This window comes from Sinocyclocheilus grahami, unplaced genomic scaffold (genome assembly GCF_001515645.1).
Source record: "Sinocyclocheilus grahami isolate Dianchi unplaced genomic scaffold, SAMN03320097.WGS_v1.1 scaffold58.1, whole genome shotgun sequence".
Lineage (NCBI taxonomy): Eukaryota > Metazoa > Chordata > Actinopteri > Cypriniformes > Cyprinidae > Sinocyclocheilus > Sinocyclocheilus grahami.
In genome coordinates, this window is record NW_015505237.1 from 662,768 (window position 1) to 675,259 (window position 12,492).

Here is a 12,492-nt window from a genome sequence, read left to right on the forward strand (position 1 = left end):
CAGTGTAAGTAAGTTTTTTATATTTAAAGAATTTGCCACTGATGATTCAAACGCGAGTTTTGGGCAGTGTAGAGTAGCACTTGTTGTTTGTCATTTCTCCGATCACAAATGCAGACATGGTTTTATAAGTCATTATAATCAGTAATTATGTCCCCACTGGATGCAACAAATGCCTCGTTTATAATGACCTTTTCATGTTTTTGAATTGTCGCTCCGGCTGGACAGGGCATCACAATATGGTGAGGGGCGTAACATTTCCGTCACACGCTTGAGGTATTCGGCCAATCACAACGCACTGGATAGCTGGCCAATCAGAGCACACCTCGCTTTTCAGACCGATGAGCTTTGTAAAAATCTACGCATTTCAGAAAGGCGGGGCATAGAGGAGAAACAATAATGTACAGTATGGGGAAAATAATGTGTTTTTTGAACCTTAAACCGCATAAACACATTTCATTACACTAAATACACAAAATAATGTTATTTTTAGCAACATCATATGACCCCTTTAAATACTTCTCTATCTCTGGAGCTGTGGTGTGCCTACTTTGATGTTTTCGTTCTTATTTTTGTATGGTGCAGCACCCACATTGAGCTTTTTTGGCCTAATTGATGTGCACCTAATTGGACTGTTTTTTGTGTAATTAAACAAGAAACAAACGGAGTGCCTAATAAAAACCTCTTTTGTGTGGAACTACTTCCTTCCACCACGGATTCAAAGCTCAAGTTGACATTTAAACATACGTCACTTTTAGAATTCATATCAAGGGCATGTGCTGGTTCAGTTAAGTTATTAGTGAGAAACAATGCGGATCATTACTCCAGTCTTCAGTGTCACATGATCCTTCAGAAATCATTCTAATATGCTGATTTGCTGCTCAAGTTCAAACATTTCTTCTTATATATATATATACTGTATATATATATATATTTTTTTTTTAATCAGGATGAATGGAAAATTCTGAAGAACTGTCTTTTTTATCAATTTAATGCATCCTTGCTTAATAAAAAAAGAAAAACGAAAACTTGACCCCAAACTTGTTAAAAACAAAAATGCATAAAAACTGATGGAAACAATCTTAGATGCATATCTCATGATTGCATAATCATGTACAAATAAAATAACAAATAATGTAAATGAGGAAATAGAAAAATAAGAATAAAAAGAAACCATAAGTATATGATTAAATATTGAAAAATTAAATGTGCAAATTTGAATCATCATAGTAGCAGCAGTACAGCTGTTTGAGGACACCAGGAGGCGATGAAGTTAATCTGGTCTGTTTGTTTGTCTTCAACAGGCTGTTGATTGTTACACACAAGCCTTATCAGAAGTAGACAGATCAAGAGATGCATGTGCCGCTCTGAGCTGCCTGCAGGTCAGTTCGCCTCTTTGATTGGATCACACTGAAGACTAAACTGAAGATTAAATCATATCTGTGATTGTTTACCAGACTTTTCATTAAGCCTCTCTGTCTGTCGGGGGTTATTTTCAGGCTGTGGAGAGCATTGATGCTGTGGTGTTACTGTGTGAGTCAGCAGATGAAGATCTCTGCCAGATTGCCATAGAAACCCTCCTCACTTTCGGTAAAACATCCAGTCACACGAATGCCACATCCTCTGCACTATTAGTCAGTTCAGTCAGTTTATGCTCTGTCTGCAAATTAGTGTAAATCTGACTGAGACCCCATTCTAGACAGCATTTTATTAGACAAACATGTGTATTTTTGGTATGTTTTCCCAGAAGAGAAAGACTATGATTAACTTTTAGAAGTATGCTTGCACCAGGGTCCCTACGGTTCCTTAACAAGTCTCAAAGGGATAGTTTTCCCAAAAATGAAAATGACCTCATGATTTACTGACCTTTAAGCCGTTCTAGGTGTATATGACTTTCTTCTTTCAGACGAATACAATTGGAGTTATATTAAAAAAATGTGCTGGCTCTTCCAGGCTTATAATGGCAGTAAATGGGGTTTAAGTTTTTCAAGTCCAATAAAGTGCATACATCCATCATTAAAAGTACTCCGCTTGGCTCTGGGGAGGTGAATAAAGGCTTACTGAAGTGAATCAATGTGTTTTTGTAAGAAAATCTACATATTTAAAACTTTATCTCTAGTTTCCACTCACACGTTCATAAGAGAGTGGCGTTCCAGCGGATGACGGAGGACGTAGACGTAGCGTAAGATCCGGTGAGAATATGCTAGTCTTGTGAGAACCAAGTTTTGGTTACAGCAAAGGAAAACCAGTCTCTTCTTGGCTTATATCGAAATCCCCTGACATTTTTCTTTACAAATCCGGTAACACTTTATTTTAAGGTGTCTTTGTTACACGTTGCATGTACTTACTATTATAATAACAATAATTTATACATAATTACATGCAAGTAACCCTAAGCCAAACCCTAACCCTAACCATATAGTAAGTACATGTAGTTAATTAATATTACTCAGTACTTAAATGTATTTGTATGTATAATTACACTGTAACAAGGACACCTTAAAATAAAGTGTAACCACAAATCCATGTTTTGTACTTCTAATTAGTGACCAGTGTTTTGTTTTGTTCTCTCCTCTGCACTTCCACGTTCATCTCTTTGCACTCCTTTCACTGCCATTATAAAGCGTGGAAGAGCCAGGACATTTTTTAATAGAATTCCAATTGTATTTGTCTGAAAGAAGAAAGTCATATACTCCTAGGATGGCTTGAGGGTGTGTAAATCATGGGGTAATTTTCAATGTAATGCGAACTTGCTGAATAATTTCGTAAAGAATTCTTACTGACCCCAAACTTAACTAACTAAAGTAAAAGACAATTCAATTTCAATATCAATTTTATTTGTGCAGGTCTTAAACATGTACATGTATATCATACATGGTCTCAATGCTTGTAAACATCACCTGAAAGCCTTCCTGTTTCTTACAGAGCATGTTTGTGTGTTTCTGTTCTCAGGTGAAGACGGGCGGCTGGCATACGAGCAGTTGGACACAGTGCCGAGGGAAATGGTGCGGCTGGGGACTCGCCGCGGTAACGCTGTTACCACTTCATTTTAGAAAAACGACTCGTTATCCCTCCTGTGACCCTGCACACTTCAGACGTGAAATACACACCACCTGCTAACAAGGGGAAAGTGAAGCTTGGTCTTCGATTTAGGCCCATATCTTGAGACCTTCATCACAGACTCTCCTTTTCTGCAGGATGTTTGCTTCTCGTGTCACAGTGTTGCTGATTGAACAATAAGAGTGTTATTATTGGAAGTTAGTTATTTGCAGATTGCAGTTGCACTGTTGGAGGCGTGTAAATAGAAAGCAAATCCTATTTTAATGTTGTCCTGGGATTTTTTGTTTTCCTCTGTACGTGCCGTTCTGTTTCAGGGATTATAAGGGACTGTTTTAATGCTCCCTGCTTGAGTTTTTTTGATCTGGACAGACTGGGAAAGGAAAGATTTTGTGCGCTGTTTGGACCCAGCCGGTTGTATGGACTACTGAAAAAACCGGTGTGGATGGTGCACTGCTGATTTACTGCGCTTGCTTGCCTTCACTGGTCAGAAGAAAATATTTCTATGGACGAAGCCTGTAGTGAACACTTGCATTAACTTGGTATAATGCCTGAGCGCATGGGATCTTACAACAAGCGCTGTTTGGAGCCCGTCAGAGTATCTGAAAAAGCACTTTTACACTATATTCAGTCAGAGAAGCGTCATGTATTACTGTGAGTTTTTGGTTTGTACGTAAATGAAGACTGAAAGTATATTTTGCTCTGTGATCCAAACTCGCTTCTGTGCCTATTGTTACTGTACTACTGTGTCATGTGACTGTAATATCATTTGTTTTATTTATTTTTTAACAGATTGTTTTAACGATGTACTAAACATCAGTTCACAATATGATTAGGTACAGTCAGGATTTGGTATTATTGAGGGGCTATTCACTATGACTTTTGTTTTAATATATACAGTATATATAGTTGGCATTTTACATATAGAAAGATGTTTTATTGATCAGTATCATCTTTTAACAGTGTATTCATGGAGTTATACAGTATTTGTGCTCAAGGGAACCTTTCCTAAATGTCTTTTCGGTATGCTAATACACCCGACCTGAGAAAACGCTCTTTGGTAACCGAACGCTTGCCTCACTTTGACACGTTTACACACCCTGTGTCGATCTTTAAAGCTCTCAAATGTGAATTTACGCTTATGGCGGCAATTAAAACGCAGTTTTGTAGATCACCCGACCTATTTTTGCAATATTTTCTATGACATTGAGAATTGTACGGAAGCAGGGGCTTAAATCTATCAAAGGAGCACATTTCGAGGAATGTACCGAGTACAGAAAGGTTACTGAAGTATATGCCTCACAAGCACAACTGTGTGGTGGTTGTTTTGGTGTTACTGTTAACATGTTATTTGGCATTTACCGCACAAACTCCTAAAGCCATAATGATACAGAACTCGATATATTTAAGGCCGTTTTGTGGTTTCTATTTATCAGAATTATCTATAACAGATATTCAAAAATAATACTTTTGTTTATGCTGTTTTTCTGTATTCAGTCACAGAAGTGAATGACTGTTTTCTTTCTTTGTGAGTTTGTCTAATGACCACCGTTACAGTATTTGTCCCTGGGCATTGGTGATCACTCCTTGAGAATTTCTTTCTTTGCACAGAGATATCAAGTAAGAAGGTTGAATTAACATGTTTTGCCTTGTATTCATCTCAGACTGAAGCTCAGTGAAATTCAAATGCATTTATTGTTCAAACCTCATTCAAATGTAAATTAATGTCCTTCTTGATAGGAAAGCTGTTGTTGTTATGGTTTTGTGAGCGCGTGACTGTGTGTGTCCAGGGCTTGAGCGCACAGCTTGCAATAGCTTTAGCTACTACTGTTTGAATGAAAGCAGATCTCACTTGATGTCACAATGCTAATGTTCCCTTTCTTTTCATTTTTGAGTTTACTGTATTTCCTCTGCTGAAAGTGGCAATAAATTTTATTTTTACATAATTATCAGATATGGCATTGTGCTGTTTTTAATGCCTGTAGTGCATGGTAAATTTTAAACAATTTTTACTATATGTACAATATGATCAAGAACTGCACAGACATTAGAACAGCTGTTGTTCATTACTGTAGAACAAAATAACACAAGTTCAGCAGTTTCGTGATCCAGTCCATGGCAAAGCATGCTGGGAACTAGAAATTCACAGTCCAGTTTCAGGTAATAATGGCAACAAAAATGATTAATGTTGTCCGTAACGAAATTACATAATGACAAAATGTTAACAGTAATTGTGCTGCTTTAGTTCATTTTCATTAAATGAACCGAGCATTAACATTTAACATTTTTCTGAAGCAAATGGACATTAAAAAAGGTGTTTCTGTAAGTGTAAAAGGCATTTTATGAAAACGTACTAACTGGATGTCACGATAACATTCTGTTTTGAAAAAAGCTTTTTGAAGTGTTTCAAGACCGGCAGCCGCATGATTCGGTTCCTCTCCTCATTGTACGATAATTACATCAAGCCTTATTTTGCCTCTGGTCTGGAAGAAGCAGACAGAAGCCACAAGAATAAGATCCTCAAGGCTGGTCGACTGATCCGGAACACGCTGCTGCCCGCAGCAGTGAGAGCAGACGCAGCTCGGGACATCGGGATATTAAGTTACACAGGTGATGAAAAAACATGTCTATATTACAGGCGGACGCCTTTTTTTTTTATCGTGTTCAAGACCGGCAGCCGCATGATTCGGTTCCTCTCCTCATTGTACGTTAATTACATCAAGCCTTATTTTGCCTCTGGTCTGGAAGAAGCAGACAGAAGCCACAAGAATAAGATCCTCAAGGCTGGTCGACTGATCCGGAACACGCTGCTGCCCGCAGCAGTGAGAGCAGACGCAGCTCGGGACATCGGGATATTAAGTTACACAGGTGATAAAAAACATGTCTATATTACAGGCGGACGCCTTTTTTTTTTAAGTGATATTTTGAAATATGAAACCAAAATCGCCAGCAGGTGGTCTTAATGAGGGGGCAGTGAATCATTGGCAAACAATGCGTTCAAAACAAAGCAAGTGATTAGCTGCGTATCGAGTAACGTTACCGTCTAGCGGTAGCTACCAACGGCTGTGGTATGTAACGTTACATTTGGGACCCTGGACCACAAAACCAGCACGGGTATATATATACACACACACACACACACAGTATGGGTCAAAATGATCGATTTTTCTTTTATACCAAAAATCATTAGGATATTAAGTAAAGATCATGTTCCAAGAAGAGGTTAAAAACAAAGCAAGTGATTAGCTGCGTATCGAGTAACGTTACCGTCTAGCGGTAGCTACCAACGGCTGTGGTATGTAACGTTACATTTGGGACCCTGGACCACAAAACCAGCACGGGTATATATATACACACACACACACACACAGTATGGGTCAAAATGATCGATTTTTCTTTTATACCAAAAATCATTAGGATATTAAAGATCATGTTCCAAGAAGAGGTTTAAGAATTTTTAGATTTGTAACGTTACTTGAAATAAGGCAAAAAAAGCATTTTTGCAGCATTAATGAATGGAGGCATTTAAACAATTGTTTACACTTTAAAAAGGGGGAGGAGACCCAAAGAAACTGGTTTTACCAAAGAAAACCTGCTCCCAGCAGGTTAGGTTCAGATTTAGTTTGGTCTTTTGTTGGAACCAAAGACCCTGCTTTCCCTTTTCTGGGGTTAACAAACTCAGAGTTAACAAAACCACTTTCTGGAGTACACCCCTGGTCTACTGACGCCTGCCTTGAACATTACAATGCTCATGATTACTTTCATAAACAAGATGCAAAACCACATCGCCAGCTCATTACGCTATTAGATTTAGTAATGAAACACATCTATGCTCCCAAGCACAACAGTTCTGCTATGGCCTTGTTTGGAAGCATTATCTTTGATGGAAGAGCAAAAACAGTCCATGTGTCAAGTGAAACACAGCAAGGGCTTCTACTGTTACAGACCCTACTAATTATTTAAACTCTTTTAGGAGGTTATGAACATGCAGCAGACAAGTACATGGCAAGCATGGTGGAGCTCCTGAAAACACCTGACCTTACAGATCAGCACATCATTCGACTTCTTGAAGGCCTCAGTGCAATCTGCTACCTCCATGTCGCCAACCAAGACAAGGCACAAGCACTTGGGCTCCCTGACACCCTGCTGGAGTTTGTGTCGCCCACCAGCAAACTCTCCTTTACATCACAGCACTGGAGCTGCTACCTGCTCAACATCCTCGGTTGCCACAACATCCCGATCATCTGCCACCTCAAGGGCTCGGAGGCCCTGCAGTCCAGTCTGGAGAAACTGGCAAGTCTGGACTGGGAGAAATGGCCATTAAACCATGCTCAGGAGCTTCTCAAGGTTTTAGGATTCCAGCGGAACTCAATGAAAGATGCGTTGCATGAGGAAGATGAACTGAAGGGCTGCACTTACACTGAAAGTGGTCACATGTTAGGTAAGCCATTTAAAAAAAAAAAAAAAAAAGCATGTGTACAAAATATGAGTTTATTTCCATTGTATGCATTCAATTTTACATTTGTACACTGGCAGTGAACATGCACATTAACTACAGGTACTGAAAATGAAAGCTCATTTACAGCAAGGGTAAAAGTATTAAAACAAAAGGTGCACGTGTTCTCAAAGGCGAAGAAACTTGGGGGGTGGGGTAGGGAAAAGCCATAATGGTTCTTTTCAGTTGACAATTTCAGCTTCTGTTGTGGTTTTATCCTTGTGGCACATTATGGTCATGTGACTGTTCTGTGCTCAGTTCAACATGGTCCTGGCTCTCATCAGCATGTTGTTCCTCCGGAGCTCATTTACAGCAAGGGTAAAAGTATTAAAACAAAAGGTGCACGTGTTCTCAAAGGCAAAGAAACTTGGGGGGTGGGGTAGGGAAAAGCCATAATGGTTCTTTTCAGTTGACAATTTCAGCTTCTGTTGTGGTTTTATCCTTGTGGCACATTATGGTCATGTGACTGTTCTGTGCTCAGTTCAACATGGTCCTGGCTCTCATCAGCATATTCTTCCTGTTGTTCTTCCTCCTCGTCTTCAGAATCAAAGGCTATTTCACGCAGCTCCTCTAGACTGTCTGGACTCTTGCCGGTTAATCTCTGAGAAATAAAACAGACATTAGTTAGAGACAGAACTCGGGACATTGAGGTGGGTAACTTCAATCTGTAGTCACTCTAATGGTAGTCACACACCATCACCACGGTCCACAAATACGGTTTACCGGTCAAAGCAAGAATAATCATCTTGACGGACCATAGCAGTATTGTTGGCTGTGTAAACTACAAAAACCGGGACACTATTGCGCAATGGCATTTCCATTAATGGATGTTATGCGACTAAGCTTTTTTTTTTTTCTCCTTTCGCAAGTCATGGCGATGGATGTTGGTAGGTTTACATAAACTGCAGCCACTGCACTAGCCTTTATTTTAAAATTGAAGGAGACACGCATGCGTGTATGTTTGCCGCAACTGGTATAGACGCAAGCATAGAGCGGCCGTGATCAGTTCCAGCGGGTGTGTTGGAACCGCAATGCGCCATAGACATGTGCAGTGTAAATAAGAGGTTATCCAAGCACTAATGGCAAGGAAAGCCCCTTATACTTGAGCGGCAATGCATGCGGTATTTCTTGGAGGTTATAGTACATTAGAGAATAATCATGTGACTTGCATACACCAGGTGACCTGTAATGAAAACAAATGGTTTCCATTGCAGTTTGAGACTGCATTTTTTTCCCCCCGAACTGCCCGAAAACCCACCTCATACAGGTGTATAAAGTTCTTGCAGTTTATGGGAGGAGCTTACGAAACTGACAGGTTTCCATTGGGCGCATTTACAATTTCAGGTTGCACAGTTGGAAGGGAAAAATGGAAACCCTGCTATTGTCGGTGGACAACTTAAACGCGAGGGGGAAAAAAATACCTACACTTTCAGTACATAAGCGTACCCAGTGATTCGGTATGGAGCTGAAGATAATGATTGTTCAGTAGTACTACGGTGTAGATTAGCAGTCGGTTTTCTTTAGGCATCTTAAAGCATTTGGACCCAGAAACATCGATGTCAGGCTTCAAGTGGATTAAAAGCTATACTGTACACAAAGCACTTACTTCTATCATATCAGCCATGTGTTGTACATGCTGTGCCAGCTCCTGCAACTCCTCATTTTCACTCTTCAGCTGAGCAATCAGTTCATCTTTGGCATCAATGTCTTTGTGCAACTAATTTTGAAATGACGTAAAGAAACAAGTGAACAAAAGGCACCACACTCCTAATCAAACGATTAAAGAACAGCGTTTACGACATTAAGAATCAATTATAGAAATAAGCCTTTTAGAAGCAGAAAAAACAAAAATGAAAGACAACCTTTACTATAGAACAACTTACTCATCAGCCCTATAGAGAGAAGTAGAGCAGAATGGCTAATGATTAGCCAATTACCCATTGATTAACCTACCTTTTCATTCTCTTGGAGAACACTGAACAGGGCTTTTCGCCTCTCTTCTGCTACCTCCTTCCAGTAGGAGGACCCAGGAGTTTCTGAAGGAGGGGGGGGGGTACCACACACACATTAACTATGACCGTATTAACAGGTACAGCTTTTGCATTAACGTAAAACCAATCAACTTCTCCAAACTGGACAGGGCAGCATTTACCTTTGATCATGAGCTCATAGGCCTCTTGATTGACCCCCTCAGGCTGGTTTTCATCCTCTGGACTTGTGGATCTTACAGCCACCTCTGCTTTGACCCGCTTTGAGCCCTTCGCCTGCTCAGCACTCCACATCTTTCTCTTTGGAACCGCTTTGCCATTCTAAACAGGGTGAGACCGTCTTTAACACAATCCATCCAACTAAAGAGTTGACACTTTGTAACATCTAAAATGGCAACCACTGTCACGTACCTCAATGATACGCCCAAGGCTCTTATTGACAGCAGATGGCTGAAGGACCTGCAGCGTCCTCCTCCCTGATCCAGATGTTGGTACTACAAGGAACTTCTGAGAAAAGAAAGGCAATCTCAGGGTCCTCAAGTATCATAAGTGTCAAATATTGAGAATAGAGGCTCATTTCAGCGAGAACGAAAGTTAAGCAACCATCCAAACACACCGTAACAGGCTCCATTCACCTGCCTCAACAGTCATTCTTCTCCTCTTACACCCGGTTAAGCTGTCAGTACGAGATGGCAACACGCAAAGTATCTGAGCAACTCAGCATATCAACAGTTCTAACAAGTGTGGGAAAGGGGCAGGCCACACATCAGCTGCACGCTGGAAACACCTCCAATTCCCACGGACAGCGATTGGGCCGCTTGCATTATCTTACTGCAACATTCTTTAACCTGTAATTACTGTGAGAACTCGCCACAGAAGTCTCCTTGTGACCAACTACAAGTTTGGAGTTGGTTAATGTTTTCGCTTAAAACGGTGACAAGTTTGCACAGTTATGGACAATGATTAATTTAAAAACAGAACAAGGTCTGAGTTGAGTTTGTCCTAAATGGGAAATTTGATCAAGTTAAAGACATTCATGTCATTCTTTCCTTTTTGAAAATACTCCAGCAGACAATTGAAGTAATCCAAATTTATGAATAATATCTAGGGATCATTACATGGCCGCTATAAAACCACTAATGACTAGCTTTAAAATGGGACATTCATCAGTTTATGGGAGTGTTGCCAGATTCTTTCAAAACCCCATTAATTTAATCACCCAACAGGACACTGGTTCAGCAATCAGTTTTGAGTAGTAATTGCATCTACGAAGCCTAGGGCAAGACGTTCTCACATACCTTGATGTTTTCAGAGGGATTCTCTGCATGCTTGGGTCTTCTGATGGAGCTCATGTTCTCACCTATTAAAATAAAAATAAAAAAAAATTCAGTAACTTCAGTGAGTTTCATTAATTGAACGGTCACATTGTGTTCCATTCACTTTGAAATAATTCATTCCCCTACACTTAGTCTTCCAGTCCACAAATAATTGCTTTTAAGATTCTCTTGATGAGAGATCACCAAATTTTAGATTCAGCACAGGTTTTACAGCCCTCTTCTTGGAAACATAAAATTATGCTAATGGTTCTCAACACAGCAAAAGTTAAGACACGTAAATGTTAGTTGACATACCCATCAGCCTAAACCGAGACAAACTAATAGATTGCCAAGACATTTTAACATTAAGTTACAGCACGGTACACAGCAGCTGGCACTTCATACAGTAGATTACAAATGAAACAACGTTGTAACACTAATTGACATCCAAAATGTTTTAAAACAATAAACAGAACTGTGGATTAATTCTCATAACGCGGTCGCCACCTATATAACGTTCAAAGACATAAATGTTATACTTGTATAACTATAAGTCACATACATAGATAAAAAGCGGTGTCCGTTAGGCCTCTGTTTGTGTCCAGACCACGAAGACCATCGAGCCACACTCGTACAGACTCTACATTTAAAAACACATGGCCAGTCCTTAAAACTCAACAAAAGCCAACATAAACCTAGCAAGTCAAAGACGATACTTACGAAAATTGCACGATAAACACAGACTGCTCTTAACACCCCGCTAAAGCACAACAGCTTGGGTGAGAAGAGCGCGCCAATGGCTTAAGTACTGCCTTTGTACCGTCACGTGACTCTGGATTTCGCGCGGATTGAGAGGCTGACATAAACAAACAGCCAAGGGATTTTTAATTTCACTATAAGAATATTATAATTTCTATCCACTTCACAAAATATTGTCCGTGTTTAAGGTGAGGACTACGCACAATTAAATTATGCGTACATTATGTATATTTAGTATTATGCGTTATATAATGTTAACTATTTAATATAGTATAGTCGACAATGAAATGTTATTGAATTGATTGAGAAGTTGATTATGTCCGTATCTACACTCAACTTGTCTATCCTCCAAGTTTTGACAGTTTAAGTACCTTTTAATAATTTAATCCACGTTACAACCGACCCCACCTACTGTTTTTACTCGGGGAAAAACGGATTTGTAACAGACAAAAATGGGAGTTTTCCACAATAATTATATTTTTCACAGCATTTCTGAATAAATACATCAAAAAGTCTTTGTGTTATAAATAAGGGAGCAGCATTATATAAAAGTTTGAGACATGTTGTGAAGAAAAGGGAAAACGCTAGTCACAGACGTTAAAACAAACCCTACGGCCGTGGTCACAGCACTGGCCTTCATAAACCCAGCTGACAGCAGCACGCGCTCCTCCTCGGTCACGTGTGCACAGCTGCGTGACGCGCAGCGGCCATTTTGAGTGGTTTGTTCAGCGAGGAGCGCTTGTTATTTTCCAGACGAACGCAGATCAAAGGGCCGAGCCAGTCGAAAGAAGCGCTCGAAAGACATTTCACCCTTTCCTTCCATCATTATGGGTCCACCGCGCTGCAGATGCCGCCGTCTGTTACCTGAGAGAACGGAGGA

At 39.9% G+C, this 12,492-nt stretch overlaps 3 protein-coding genes across 6 annotated transcripts in view; 2 read left to right on the forward strand and 1 right to left on the reverse strand.

Annotated features, from left to right (window-relative positions):
* Nucleotides 1-4,353, forward strand: part of ripor2 (RHO family interacting cell polarization regulator 2) — a 59,426-nt gene extending 55,073 nt beyond the window's left edge. Inside the window, exons 18-20 of the mRNA XM_016270894.1 lie at nucleotides 1,273-1,379; nucleotides 1,497-1,587; nucleotides 2,950-4,353. Of these exons, the coding sequence (XP_016126380.1) occupies nucleotides 1,273-1,379; nucleotides 1,497-1,587; nucleotides 2,950-3,050 (299 nt within the window). The 3' untranslated portion in view covers nucleotides 3,051-4,353. The remainder of the gene's footprint in view (nucleotides 1-1,272; nucleotides 1,380-1,496; nucleotides 1,588-2,949) is intronic.
* Nucleotides 4,354-5,477: 1,124 nt separating this feature from the next.
* Nucleotides 5,478-7,619, forward strand: armh2 (armadillo like helical domain containing 2). Its single transcript, XM_016270895.1, has 3 exons — nucleotides 5,478-5,922; nucleotides 7,028-7,495; nucleotides 7,591-7,619. The coding sequence occupies exons 1-3, from the start codon at nucleotides 5,478-5,480 to the stop codon at nucleotides 7,617-7,619; spliced, it is 942 nt and encodes a 313-aa protein (XP_016126381.1).
* A 138-nt stretch (nucleotides 7,620-7,757) lies between these two features.
* gmnn (geminin DNA replication inhibitor) lies at nucleotides 7,758-11,660 on the reverse strand. 4 transcript variants are annotated; one of them, XM_016270814.1, is made up of 9 exons: nucleotides 11,574-11,641; nucleotides 11,416-11,493; nucleotides 10,836-10,897; nucleotides 9,949-10,044; nucleotides 9,702-9,858; nucleotides 9,503-9,585; nucleotides 9,156-9,266; nucleotides 8,059-8,150; nucleotides 7,758-7,850 (listed from the first exon to the last, which is right to left on the reverse strand). In XM_016270814.1, the coding sequence occupies exons 3-9, from the start codon at nucleotides 10,887-10,889 to the stop codon at nucleotides 7,763-7,765; spliced, it is 681 nt and encodes a 226-aa protein (XP_016126300.1). In that variant the 5' UTR covers nucleotides 10,890-10,897; nucleotides 11,416-11,493; nucleotides 11,574-11,641; the 3' UTR covers nucleotides 7,758-7,762. The 4 variants fall into 4 exon arrangements, with proteins under 4 accessions (XP_016126300.1, XP_016126299.1, XP_016126303.1 ...); XM_016270813.1 differs by lacking the exon at nucleotides 11,416-11,493 and having other exon boundaries at nucleotides 11,574-11,659; XM_016270817.1 differs by lacking the exons at nucleotides 9,156-9,266; nucleotides 11,416-11,493 and having other exon boundaries at nucleotides 11,574-11,660.
* Nucleotides 11,661-12,492: the final 832 nt, after the last annotated feature.